We start from the raw sequence: 14276 nt of genomic DNA, 5'->3' as shown, positions 1-14276 counted from the left end.
AACACAGAACCTTATGACGTTCGGTGATTTGAAACGTCATCTTCGGTCGTCATCGGAAAAAGAGATGCCGAAGTGAATCACTTCCGGGGTTGTGTCACAGTGCCATCAACATACAACAGGACCTCTCGCTGGCGAGAACATTCGTGGCCTTTTGTCGATTTTATTGCGGTAAGTCCCACAATGAATTTGATGCTACATACCGGTGATATTAAGGATTACGTTAATTTTCGAAAAAGCGATTAAGTTTTCCATTCACACGTACCAGGAATACCAGAATCGTTTCCGACCAGAAATTGCGTAAATGTCGCCCTCTTCATGCTCAACGTTCATTACATTGTAACTTTTCGCAATTTTCACTTTCATAACGACCCCTTTGGTGACCCGCTGGGTTCACGTGAACAAATGTTTTGCAATCTATCTTTATGGTCCTTAGAAAAACCGCATCCTTCCATTCATAATGTAACTGACGCGCTGGTCGTGGTGTACGAGTACTGTTTCCCGTTCTTGTAAGACGATCATTTTTGGTAACCATTTATGTATTGTTATGGTACGTGATACTAAAGCACACATTTATAGGAATCTGCACCGTCATCCATTCTCAGAAATAATATTTCTGCGTTTGGAAAAAAAGGGGAAAGGAACAGTTGTACTTACCTATCAATACATGATGCCGGTGAACATCGAAAATATAAATCCTGCTGAATTTATACCGTGTTATGAATTCTAGACCACTGCCTGTTTAATCCTGAAATCGCTGTCAGATAGCATTGGCAACATGAGTCAGCATTACCCTTCATCGACCATCACATGAAAATGCACACAATTGCACCATACACCCAAATATCTTATGAGAACAAAGTTTCATGGGAGTTTCATTGTATGTCTTTTGTTGAAAAACACATTTACACTGTTTTGTTACAGAAGAGATTTTTATTTCCTGAAAAAAGCACATGTGAATATCTAATGAAAACAAAGTTTCAGGGGAGTTTCATTGTATGTCTTTTGTTGAAAAACACATTTACACTGTTTTGTTACAGAAGAGATTTTTATTACCTGAAAAAAAGCACATGTGATGAGTGTGAAAGGTTTGTAAATCCTTTCAAATCAAAGAATAATCTGTTTGACAGTAGCACTTAGTGACAGTGATAGTTGAGCACATCATTACATTTGTCACTACATGTTACTCTTACTTTTTGCTAAACTGGAACATTTTTGTCACAAACTGTGTGCCTTTGCTAAGGTTTGGGTACATAGGATGTCATAGGTAAAATAGTTTGTCAAACTCTTGCTCAATTTCTGTTGTTCCTAGCATTGGTTTTCCCAGGGAAGCCCTGGTAATGTGACAAAGAAACCTGGTCAAATTTACCTAGGAATCCCCATTAACAAAAACATCTGATGAAGTAATAGGAGGGTACAGTTCTGAGGGCTCCTAACATCTCTTTGAAGTCTCAATTATGCAGTAGATCACCATCTGAAGGCATACATCAATCAGGACAACTTAAAGTGGACACACCTTTGGTTGCGCATTAAAAGGAATTCTCTCAGGGGACTCTACTTAGTACTGATAGTGGGGTGGACGCCATCATGTTACTAAGTAACAATTCAAACAAATTTCTTTGTGTCCTGAGACTTGGTTCAAGTCGGTGAATTTAAAAAAAATAAAATCATTTGTAATAGTTTCTCTTGATGTGTCTCTTCTATTTCATGCAAACCTATTTGAAATTTTGCAGCCCAGGCCAGGTTTTCATTGCGATTCAATGCGTTACCTTTGAGTCTGCGCAGTAGTGATTCCGAGAGAAACACCCACTCATCACCCCACTCACGCATTTCACATGGAAACAGAACACAAATCATCAAACATTAACAAGTCACAGACTTGAACCAAGTCTATTGTGTCCTCTAATCTTCAGTCTTGCACATCTCTCATTATCTCCATTGCTCTCGAACTGCCATCTACAGTTTCCAGGTTCAACCATAGACCTCTGCTGTTTATGATTCAACATTAGATGAAGCAGTTTATTAGAAGTTTACAGCTTCAATCGTTGTCAATAATTCTGGGACATCAATATGTTTTGTTTTCAGGTTTAAGTCGCTGATCAAGGACCATGATTGATTCTATACGCAATGGTCAACATGTCTTACTGTTATGGGGAGGAGCAGTGCCTCCTGACAATATCCAAGATATTGTCAAAACTATAATGGAAAAGGTTGGAAGCACTGGAAAAGTACAGGTGGAACATATAGATAGGTTGCACATATGTAAGTGTTTTTCAACATCTTGCTGTGGCTGTAAAGTGCTCCACATGAGTCTCAATGTTTAGACATACGTGTATTTGTTTGATTAGAAAATCAGTGAGTCTTATGCTCAAAGCCTAACACGTTGTTATTCATTAATGCAAAGTATATTAATGGGCATTGTTTGAATGTACACATTTTATGATTATGAATCTTCGTCAATGGAGAATACAAATGTACCCCAGATTGTGCACTATCTAGATCGACACTGAAAGATTTCATAGTAAAACACTATCAAGGGAGGTTAGTAACATGTGTATGGAACCAAAACTAATTCAGAATGCTTCATTACCATTTTCTCTGTGTTTCACTTTCTCTTGTGATCAGCTCCTTATAAAATAAATTAGTACTTCATACTGGATAGGATAACAGTCAGGGAAACTCACCACGGATATATCATAGTGTGTATGTTTGTTGATGGAAGTTTATTGACCAAAGTACAGTTCATTGCTGGCATTTATTTGTTAGTTTAACCCTTTCACTGTTAGACCCTTCTTGATTTCTTGTGTGTGTTAGATGAGAAAGTGTGGTGAAAGGATGAAACAGCTATACTTCACAAGGAAACTAATAAAGGAAGTAGGTATTCTAATGAGCTCTTGAATCAAACCATGATTAGAAAGGTACTTTAGACTTGTTTAAAACACTCATAGGCAAGTCAAAGTATTTTTCAGGTCAATTTTGGGTGCTAACATGTATGTTATTTTCTTTCAGCTGAGCATAAAAATTCAACCTTTGATGTTGTAATATCAGGTTTATTCCAACCTGTGACAGCAATTCACAGTTCAGATTCCCTGGCAGAGTTTGCCAGGATTTTGAAACCAAACGGAAAGCTGGTACTCAGAGAACCTGTTGTACAGAACAGTGACCCAAATATCAGGACACAAGCTAAAGCTGTCAGTGCTGTGAAGCTGTCAGGATTTGTAAATGTCTCTGAGGTAAGAAAACCAGCCTGTGATTCCGATAGAAAGTTGTCTTGGAGTATATAAGACTGCTCGTAATTGTAGTCATGTCCTCTTCTGTGTGAGTGAAAATATAAATCAGTTTACTTGTCACCAGTTCTCAAAGATCTATATTGCAAATGAAAATAGGTGCAACGCACATTTGGTCATCATCAGGGTTACACATGACAAGAGTCCCTTGCATGCTGGTAAAGTGTCCATTTTTACCTATCATCATTTCAAATCTTCTGCTTCTCATACTATCCTAACTCCCTGTCTGACCTCAGTATCATACTATGTCAGTTTGAATTATTTTCCCCCAGAAATTTCACTCACTGTTTTTCTGTCGTCTTCTACCAATATAAAAACAATCTGAATACAAATCAGTGGTTGGTAAACAGTAATAAGAGGTAGGAAAATTCTCCATGTTGCAAGTATCCTTTCCCTTAGTTTTGGTCAAAAATGCCAGGGTGTTTCCATGTTATCACAACTCTTGCTACACAAGGTACTGGGCAGATGTCAACTGCTAGCCATTGACACTGACCATGAAAATTGCACTTGTTTCGATACAGCTATTGACAATCTGTAAAACGTGTAAGTATAACCCTTATAACCTGCAAAGTTTGGTGCACCTGTACTGTTTTCTGAGTTTACATTAGAAAACCCAGAAAACAGTACAGGTACTAGTTATGTTTATCTCATGTACATACATGTAGGGGATTCAATAGTATAAACAAGACTTGCCTGACATAATGAGACTTCTACAGTAGGTAGCAACATAATAAATTTTCAAAGAAACTGGTCAGTATTTATATTCAGGTATGTGAGAAAACAGGAGCTGATTTTTCTCTGCCCTTTCATTTCAGCCCAAAACCCTTGAACCTACAGAAGATGATCTAAGCACAATAAAAAGTTCATTAAAAACTACCAGTGATGTAAGTGTGGTTGAGATTTTATGCAACAAACCAGCGTTTGAGGTCGGATCAAGTTCACAGCTGTCATTTACAAAGAAGCCTAGAATAGAAACAGGTTTGTCTATAGTGTTTCTTGATCAATCGTTCAATCATATTATTTTGTTAATGCTTTCTGGAGCATGCCTTCTACTTTCTAGATATAGCTGATGTAAAGTGAACAACTCTATTCCAACATCAGAAATAAATCAGACAATATTGACCAAAGTTATCGATTGAAATACATGTCATTGGTAGTGTTTTCTGAGACCAGCATCATTATTGTACCCTTGTCAAGTTCAGGTGTCATCATCAGGTCAAGCTGGTTCATACTATTGAAGCACAACATCTCCAATATGGTGCATTTTAACAAAAAATTTGAAGGCCCCTGAAAACATAGATAAACATGATTTTTACGGACTAAAGTTACTTAAACAAATTAAGCTAAATGGGTGAAAATAGAATGGTTTTGGCTCATTCCTCTTATTACATACTCAGCAGATGGGCAAGTAAATGATTAATGTACTGTGTCTGTCTTGCAGATAAACCCAAACTTGACAACAATGCTGCCAAAGTGTGGACCCTTTCTGCATTTGACATGGCTGATGATGAAGTGGTATGTCTCTCTGTCTGCCTCATTGGCACATATTTTGTTGATAGGTTTACATTGTGTTTCACTACTGTTAACGATGTTGGAACGGAAGTGAGCAGCACTATTTCAACACACTAGCAATATTCCTATTTAAATATCTCTATAAATGAGCCATGACATTTCTTCAGAGTTAATAACACTTCTACTGAGTTTGAATGCAAGTGCAGTTTTCTATATACACCAGGTAACCTTTTCCCCTCATATCTAGAGTTCTATGCAACTGAGGAAAAATTGTTCAATTTTTGCTGCTCAATGCTGAAATGATATCAGAAAAATCATTCACAGCTCTGGTTGATTATTCATAGAGTATGTTAAATTGTCTGTTATAGGATTTGGTTGATCAAGATGATCTGTTAGATGACGATGACTTTCTTAAACCTGATCCTTCAACCCTTCAAGGTAAGCAATAAAACCACTAATGACTGTGTCTGTTGTGTTTAATTTTTTGCTGCTATGTATGTAACTTTTCCAAAATTAAGTTGTCAATTGTCTGTCGTAGGTGTGGTCATCTCTTGTGAGACTGTTCTTATGTCACTAACTTCGGAATGTGTGTCATTTTTTCCATGCAGCGGACTGTGGGACTGGCTCAGGGAAGAGAAAAGCATGCAAAAACTGGTGAGATTTCCAACTTTTGTAAAGAACCGGAAGGGCTGGTGTGCAGTGTCCATGAAGGTTGTTGGTCAGCTGAATGTCACAGATGTTAATGAATACTGGAAACCAGTCAATCAGCTGCCACCTTGGAACCCACTGCACATTTGCCTCACCTCAACTAACATTGTTTATCTGTGCAAATTGTGTTAAAATAGTATGCACCTAGGAAGTGAAATACTTAAACTTTTGCTCAAATTTTCCTCAATGACATTTTCAAACATTCTCTTACCAAACTGAGTATAACAATCAGGGGTTACTGTGCAAAGTTTGATACTAGGGAAACAAATTACCTAACATTTACTGATATTTGAAATCAAAAATGGCCACCATTCCTGTGTTAACTCTATGGTGACAAATAATTAGTTCCAGAGACCAGCTCTGGAACTGTTAGTTTTTGCTCACTTTCCTTCTTTCTTTCTTTCTTTCTTTCTTTCTTTCTTATTTTCTTTCTTTCTTTCTTTCTTTCTCTATTTCTGGTATTACTACCATAGAACATGCTATACACAAATTTTACCTTAATTACCCGGAATGCATTGCGACACGCTTATGACGTCATCACTCAGCTGGGACGGGTTTTACGGGCATTTCTTGTTTGTTTATTTATTTATTTTTTATTTGGCATTGCTCAACTATCATATTGCGTTCAGTTATTAATAATTCTAGCTTTCTTTCGCTTTGGTTTTTGTTGCTTTTTGATTTTATTTTTCTCTAAATACTTGCCGTACGTGGCTATACTGTTTCGCCCGAATGCTCATGAGACAACAATGGCGGCGTATCGATCGCTTCGCTCGCACAGAGAGAGAAAAGAAGGGTTTTCGAAAGTTTACAAGCACGGCTTGGCATATCGTGTACCTAGGCGAGGTGGGTGTGCTCGAAAACGATGATCAATGCAAAATTTGGACTCAAAATCGGCTGTTTTGGCGGAGAAACTGCCCGCCATATTTCTGAGGAGCCACCAGCGGTTTTTCCTATATCAGTCTGCGGGGCTGTGGTGGGAGGGCCGGTAACACACAGCCCTGCCATGCAGAGCTAGCCATTCATAGTGAACGTACTGTCTGTCTCGCACCGGCATGCGTTGGCTACACGTAAAAGCAACTCAACTTTCCAAGATCAAACGGTCAGTATCTTGTGAAAACAGCGACATAGCAATGAAAATTTTTTTAGTCTGTGCTTTTAATCAAATGAAAATGCATGTGGCTCAATTTCAACGGCCTAGGTCCTATGTTTCCTCTCGTCTGATCATCGTCGTAAATCACACACCTCTTTACGGCAACAACTCAGCGCTACCCGTCAAGCGATTGATTTTTGCGTAGGTCAGCGGAGTGAAAATTATTGCTCTGGCTCGCGAGAATGTCGTCTGATAAACATTTCCGGGCGTTGTCGCCCCCGTATGTATCTGTTGCGTTTTTACCGTACATGTAGGCATTTGTAATCTGTGTACTGTAATTCCCCGGACTGCCTTGCTTTTAGTTGTATTATCGTGTTCACTGCTATCAGCCCTGAATATTAAAATCCAAAGCACTCTTTCATTCTGCACCTATCTTTGTCACACATTCTCTCGTTTCTTCCGCTGCTCTGGTCTCTGGAACTTCGCTTTTGCTTGCAAATGCTTTCTACCGTAGTTTTTTTTGATTTTCGAAAACTAAGACTGTATAAAGTTTACTTACTCCAGGAGCTCCAGAATGAGCCCCCACATGTGGTAGATCACAAAAGAATTTTCAAAATTTGAGAGGCCAAATATCTGTCCCCAAGGTGCACCTGTTACTTCATTTAGACCCAGGTACATTATTGTGTTAGGGAACTATATGAAGAAATGAAAGTTCAATCAGTGTTGGTTTTTGGATTTTTTTAGGAAAGAGAAATATCAGGAATAGTGAATCTTAGGGTACATTAATTTTGGAGCATAGCATTTTAGATTTTTCGATAGGCCATCTGATATTTCACAAGGGAAGTTGGTGTTCAGTGTGTAACATTGATGTTTGCTATGTTCTTCTTTTATTGCCATATAACATGTGGTTTGATGTAGCCAACAAAGTAATTTCTCAATGTTATTTTACAAAGCATACTTCAAATATCCTGGTTAAAAGCATCTCCTGAAGGTTAGCTTAAACTCATTCACAAAGGAAAGGACTTGTGAAATCACATTCTGTGATATTTCTTTTAGTAGCCACAATGTACATTTTACTCACAACCCTGTTTGTGTCAGTGGAAATATACCAGTATTCAATAATCAGAGTTGAACAGCTATTATGGATTCTAGTGCAAGCACCTCGGTGTTTTCATGTTGTCACCTTATCATTTATTGAATTCATGGGTTTCTGTGTTGTTTCTTGTTCAGTTCCTGTGGACTAGCCGAAGAACTGGAAAATGAAGGGAAAACTGAAAAGAAATCAACAAAACAATCTACCACATCAGCGTGTGGAAATGTAAGTTCTCTGCTGCACATCACTGTATGGTAACCAAGCTGGCAGAACCAGTTTGTCCATTAACTGTATGTTGTTTGTTACATTTGTTGTCAGTGATATTTAGGGCAATTCATAAGGGTGATTCCCTGCCATCTGTTAACCTATACGTTTTGATTTAAACTTTTGCCCAAACTTTCCTCAAAGAAACTTTAAACAGTCTCTTTCAAATTCATGAATTAAATCAGCGGTCTCCATGCAAATTTTGGTACTAAATAAACATATTACCACAAATCTACCAACCTTTCAAATTCAAAATGGCTGCTATCCAGCGGGGAAGAAATAAAATTTTGTATTTTTACAAAAGCAAGATGGTTAAAGTCCATTTACTACACAAGCTTCAAAATGGGTCACCACAAAATGGGTCACCACAAGCTGCAGACTAGAGTTTCCAAAATTTGAGAGTCCTGACATCTATCCCAGAGGTGCACTCTCCCAACTACAACGCTTACAGGCAAGCCTTGCCACTTTAATACCTGGTATGCATGTTTTTTACACACACTAAACGTTTTCATATCATTAACAGGACGTAACCTTATGACTGTCAATAGCCATCTGGTCGTAAAGACATTAATTTGCACCCCAGACTGGTGACAGTAATCTGTCTCAAGGCTTACATGTCAGATATATTTCTGTGTCGGTTTTCTGTTGTTTATCGTGTACAAACAATCCAGTCTTTAGGTTCCTTGCTGTTAATGATATGAAAACGTTAGTGTGTGTAAAAGAAACATGCATACCAGGCATCGAAGTGACAAGGCTTGCCTGTAAGCGTTGTAAGTTTAGTTTTGTTGAAACCTCTTTTTGCCCAGTTTATCAACTAAAATTTTACCATTTCGAGTTCATTGCAAACAAAATTTAGTGTAAGCTTAATATTTCCAAAATAACCATTTACATAGAGTGATTAGAAGCATATATAGTATCTTTCTTTTCACTTTTCTGATTTATGAGAAAATGTATGATTTCCTTGTTCATAATGATTAATGACATCATTTCTGATCAGACTTATATAATCTTTGTTTTTTGCAGTGTTACCTTGGCGATGCCTTCCGATGTGCAAGTTGTCCGTATTTAGGAATGCCAGCATTCAAACCAGGGGAGAAAGTCTCACTCAGCAACAGACAACTGAACGCCGATGTTTGACACACTCTCTCAGTTCTTGTATGCCAGTGTAGCACTCAGCAAATTGTCCTACAGTATTTTTTGGTCACATTAGTATTCTGCATTGAGAAATTTTTAAATTAGCATGAAATCTGAGCTTCTTTCGAACTTGTTGGTTTTCACGTGAAAATGAAAAGCCCATTATCTATACAAGTGAACAAGGGTCATTTAAACCAAAACTGATGATCTCCATTCAGCTGATAAGTAGTTTCAAAAAGCTGATTTGGAGCTCAAAAACAGACAAGAAAAAAAGAATTCATGGCCACATGTATTTTAGCAGTCTACCTCGTTTGATATTGATCAGCTTAAATTAGTGTGTTATCCAACTATTTATTTTCACGAAGTAGAAAAGATGTACAAAACAGGGCTTGCTGAAAGTAACCAGCAGCATCAAATTGTTCAACAAATATTCAGGTCCTTTGTAAATCCATTGGTTCTCACTGACCCATGGAAATACCTTCTCACAGGAAATGTCCATTACTTTTTCCAAGTACCGGTATTATTATGGTGATTGCATTATGATTTGATGAGGTTTTATTTTGTCTGTCCAATCACAGTTAATCATATTGATATTGCATTTTTTGTTCATTTCAACCAGCTGGAATCCAGATTTTTTAAGTACATCATTACAGTGTACTTCATAACAGTTTCAGTTCCAACACTGGGTTAATTTATTTTCAAGCAAAATGTACTTTCTGATTCTGACCGACACAGTTTTTCTTCAAAATCATCTACTTTTAACATCGCTTTTTGCTGTCATGACCCATGTACCCTCCCAATAGTCAAATTTAGCTTTCAAACATATTGCTGTAACCATAATTTAGCTTTCAAACAGAATGGCTGTAGCCATAACTGGCTTTCAAACAGAATGGCTGTAACCATAACTTTAGCTTTCAAATAGAATGGCTGTAGCCATAACTGGCTTTCAAACAGAATGGCTGTAACCATAACTTTAGCTTTCAAACAGAATGGCTGTAACCATAACTAGCTTTCAAACAGAATGGCTATAACCATAACTTTAGCTTTCAAACAGAATGGCTGTAGCCATAACTGGCTTTCAAGCGGAATGGCTATAACCATAACCAGTGAACGGACAATATTGTCCAAGTAAAAGGATAAAGTTATTTGTATTCAAAAGTTTCAAAACTAGAACAAGTGATCCTGTATTTACATTACATGCATTGTCTCTGCTTAATAAAAAGAGGATTCCTCTTCCATTCCAAGATGTGTCAGTTTGCTGTGATGTCCTCTGTCAATTTCATTTATGGTTTTTGCCGTCATATTTTCGTCTCCAAATATCTGTTGCTTACCAATTTAGTGGTGAAAGAATCTGATGTTTTTGGCCGTTTGATCACCTGTGAAAGAGAGCTATAATCTGCCATGTTTTAGAACATTCAACATCCTGGTAATAAAAGATTGCCTTTGAAAATTACAGTTGGTGTGAGTGTTGCTTCTATCCTTGTTTACAAATATGGTTTGTACAGATATGCCATCAATGCAGTCCTATATCAAATCTTATTTGTAGTCCAGTTTGTCAATTTTATTTCTGGCCATGTTTTATTGTAAACTGACAAGTCTAAGTCACCGATTATATTTACCCGTATCTCACAATGGCATAAGCAAGCATCAACGAAGAAGCAACAGGTGCCTTTGTATACTCTGATATAGAGTTTAAATCTCAAGTTCTTGAACTTTCTAGTCAGTGCATCCTTTGTGAGTAAAGTTCTCATGTCGTAAATCTTCACCGTAATCATGATACCAGAAGTTTACAGGAATGCTATGAATGTTGAAGTACTTGTGCAGCTTGACCTTATCTACGACCCCAGCCCAGAACAAAACCATCTAACCTATTTCCTTATCAGCAATTGCCTACTTAAAAACTGAATGCAAATTCCAAGAGATACTGCGAAGTTACACAAATTCCACAAGATCTGGAGCTGTCATACAGCCCTATGGATCATCCATGAGTTAAGGAATATATGACAAGATTTCTGTCAGAGGTGAAGGTATTTACTAGATTTTCAGAAGCCTGCCAGATTTCGTGTTCATTTTATTCATGTAAAATAGTCCATTTCAGATCTCTATCCTTACATACTGAAATGGAATGAGGAAAATGAAGATAACTTTTGAGGTTGTCTCTAGTGTAAGGATTTTACCAGTCCCGAGTAAATCCAAGACCAGTGAATGTGAAAACTTGATAAATATATAGAAAGTCAAAGGGCTAAAAATGCAATTTTTTCTTGAGACTCACAAAATAAAGCAAACAAGATTCAAAGGTGGAAACTGAGAGAAGTGCCATGTCTGAGCTCATGGGGGCGCTGTTTTATATCTCCCTGACATTGCTGGGCGCAAAGAATGTATAAACGTCCGGGAAACACTTCATTTTTATACGTGAACAATAAAAGTTTCATTATTCTAATGTTGACACTCGATAATACCTAAACGTACAAAACGAAGATAAGCGATGTCAAAAAATTTCAAAGTCAGTTCGTGCTTCAGCGTCACGTGCAGTCATACTAAGACACCAACTTTTTCTTCTACGGTCATGCACAAGTGTGACTTGAATATACTTCTCCTCCCTTAGGTGACGGTAGCTATTTTTGGAATAAAGCTTGTGTAAGACAAATCAAATCCAATGCCAAAGAAAGTGCAAATGTTACCAAGCCCTGGAGTCTGCAAACTTTAGGGGTCACACTCAGATTATATTCTAAATCCTGTATGACGCCTTCTTCTCTTGCGGTGTTTGCCTAGGGTAGTTTCGCAATGCCTTCATTTATAGAAAGCCGAAAAGTATGGTAACGAGAAAACCTTTCAATGGAAACTCCCGTATTCACTGTTTTTAAGTAGTCAAAAACTGCAGCTATTTGTTCCAAACTCAAAGAACATGAACGTAACGTGACTATTCCTCTGGCACTTGAAATAGCACAATCATGTGTATGTGTACTTGCAGTGGCATTAGTGTAAGTACAAGAAGAAATATTGCAATACATTTCAAAGATTATTTTCATTAGAGCACGTGTCCACATGAACTTTGTGAAAGTCTGTTGAAGTTTGTTCTCATCGTAACGTTGATATTAATGATGAGGTTTCGCTCGGGATCTCTGCTGAATGTAAAACCAACTTGAACCACTGGACACAAATAATATAGGCCTACAACAACGCTGTCGTTCTGAAAATTACTGAAATGATTATTATGATCTCTCAACAGCAATTCTACCTTCATTCATTCATTCATTCATTCATTCATTCGATCGATCGTTGGCATTTTCTTTAGTTTACTACATGCAGTTGTACGACTGTACTGAATTCTTGTCCGGGCTAAATCTTCACTACAATGTTGTAGTACAAGTTATCTTTGGTACTGCACACAGACCGTAGTGATGACAAGTTGAAAACCATATTTGGAGTAGAAAAACAAAGTGTTTTTAAAAAACAGAACAAAAATTATGGGAAATGTGTCAACTGATGGAATTATGGAAAATTCTTAAATATATTACATCAAATGCTTCGTTGAAATTAAATGACAATAGAACTACGTTCAGAGTTCACCGATGGTGGTTCCAGTCATATATTGTAAACAGTTTGTGGTCTGCAGAAGGACATATACCGTGTAAAAGTTAATATCTCTGAAGGAGAGAGAGAGAGAGAGAGAGAGAGAGAGAGAGAGAGATCAAACTTACAAAAAAATTATACATTGTACGTCCCAATATGTACTCTCAGATAAAACCTTCTGCATGCATGCACACATTCCACTTTCTCATACAGCAGCCTTGAGTTGAAATGGTTCTCCCCCATCTTCCGCACTCAGTCTACGAATGGATAAATTTTTGTCTTGTTTGTCTAAGATTTGTTTGAAAATTCAGATTTCATGTTTAACGAGATTTGCAATATTTAGGTACTGCGCCATAAAGGGCCTGTTCTCTTTATCTCGAATAATGGATCCATGTTTCTGGACGCCCTTGACTACACCCACCCAGCTGCAGCTGATGAATATTATATTGATCTATAGCCATTTTTGTTGTCGTTGTATAACAAAATTTCAAAATGACGAAAATTCAATCTTGTAATACATATCAATATACTTCACTGGTCATGGCGGGTGACAATATAGTATATAGGGTCTATTGACGTTTTTGTCGGAGGACTGTCAAAGAGTGCCACAGTTTAGCCTAATTAGAAATGCGACACTTACGAAATACTACAAAAACAGAGAAATATAAAAAATCATATCATATTCTGCGTTCTGAAGTTTTGAAGATATGCAACTTCCATCACACTAAACATTTATAGACTTTCAGAGATATTATGAGGTTATCGATTCAAGGAATTTAAACTGAAGATAGGTCTATATGAGAGCAGTCTCTCCCAGGGTTATGGTATGAGCAAGTACATGTACTTGAAACAAATTGAGATCGGAAAATGTATATTTTACGTTGAAAAAGTCACTCCAAAAGAAACCATCAAAACCGATAACACGTGACAGCACAAAGAAAACAAACAAAACAAGAAAAAAACACTTTTTTTTCGGGGCCCAACACTTGAAACCATGTCATTGACTTGGGCCTTTGAATTTTAGAAGTGAAAACTTTTGGTGACCATGAATGTCTTGCCGATCGGAGGTATTCTACCGTTGAAGGTGAAAAAATTAACACATTGGTCAAATCTGATAAGTAACTCCTTTGGAAAACTGACTTACTGGCATGGCTGGTTCACCTGAACTAAAACTGGGGTGGCGCACCAACGCGGCGGCCGGTTTATCACCCTTTCTAGGCCTGCGGCAACATCAGTTAGGGCCTAAGTTTGATAATAGATGGTTTCGATTCTCAAGGAGAAAAAAGAAAGAATACATGAACAATCTTGTCGAATTTCGTTAACACTGTTTTACATGAAAACAATGGAAATATGTCAAAGAGTGGCTGTTGTCATTTCTATTTTTCTGTTATTTTTGACCCATTTTTAAAAATACCCGGAAATTGTACTACCGAAACCACTGACGCGCTGCTTATCTATTCGGGGGCGCAAGACCTAGATGAGAATTTTACATAAGGCTTTTAAAATACCGAGAAGATAGACAAGTGTATATACAGGGGTTCGTTAAAACAAACAGATTTATTGTAATTGAGGTAAATATTCACTTTTTGGGATCGTTCCGTACGTCCACTGCATATTT

At 37.4% G+C, this 14276-nt stretch overlaps 1 protein-coding gene across 2 annotated transcripts; it reads left to right on the top strand.

Annotated features, from left to right (window-relative positions):
• Positions 1–10: 10 nt before the first annotated feature.
• LOC139147746 (anamorsin homolog) lies at positions 11–10538 on the top strand. Of its 2 annotated transcripts, none has more exons than XM_070718942.1 (9): positions 11–168; positions 2083–2259; positions 3007–3230; positions 4100–4262; positions 4726–4799; positions 5165–5234; positions 5405–5450; positions 7825–7912; positions 8975–10538. In XM_070718942.1, exons 2-9 carry the CDS (start codon positions 2106–2108, stop codon positions 9086–9088), a joined length of 933 nt encoding a protein of 310 aa, XP_070575043.1. In that variant the 5' UTR covers positions 11–168; positions 2083–2105; the 3' UTR covers positions 9089–10538. The 2 variants fall into 2 exon arrangements, with proteins under 2 accessions (XP_070575043.1, XP_070575044.1); XM_070718943.1 differs by lacking the exon at positions 11–168 and adding an exon at positions 389–547.
• Positions 10539–14276: the final 3738 nt, after the last annotated feature.

The sequence above is a fragment of the Ptychodera flava genome, chromosome 13, assembly GCF_041260155.1.
Source record: "Ptychodera flava strain L36383 chromosome 13, AS_Pfla_20210202, whole genome shotgun sequence".
NCBI lineage: Eukaryota > Metazoa > Hemichordata > Enteropneusta > Ptychoderidae > Ptychodera > Ptychodera flava.
This window is presented reverse-complemented; position numbering and strand designations above follow the sequence as displayed.

What these genes read in the sequence shown, in the direction of transcription:
- LOC139147746 (XM_070718942.1), top strand. Translation starts at nt 2,106, where the DNA reads ATGATTGATTCTATACGCAATGGTCAACATGTCTTACTGTTATGGGGA. An exon ending in TGATCCTTCAACCCTTCAAG is followed by an intron (nt 5,235 to 5,404) that starts GTAAGCAATAAA and finishes TTTTCCATGCAG; the next exon opens with CGGACTGTGGGACTGGCTCA. An exon ending in AGAAAAGCATGCAAAAACTG is followed by an intron (nt 5,451 to 7,824) that starts GTGAGATTTCCA and finishes TTTCTTGTTCAG; the next exon opens with TTCCTGTGGACTAGCCGAAG.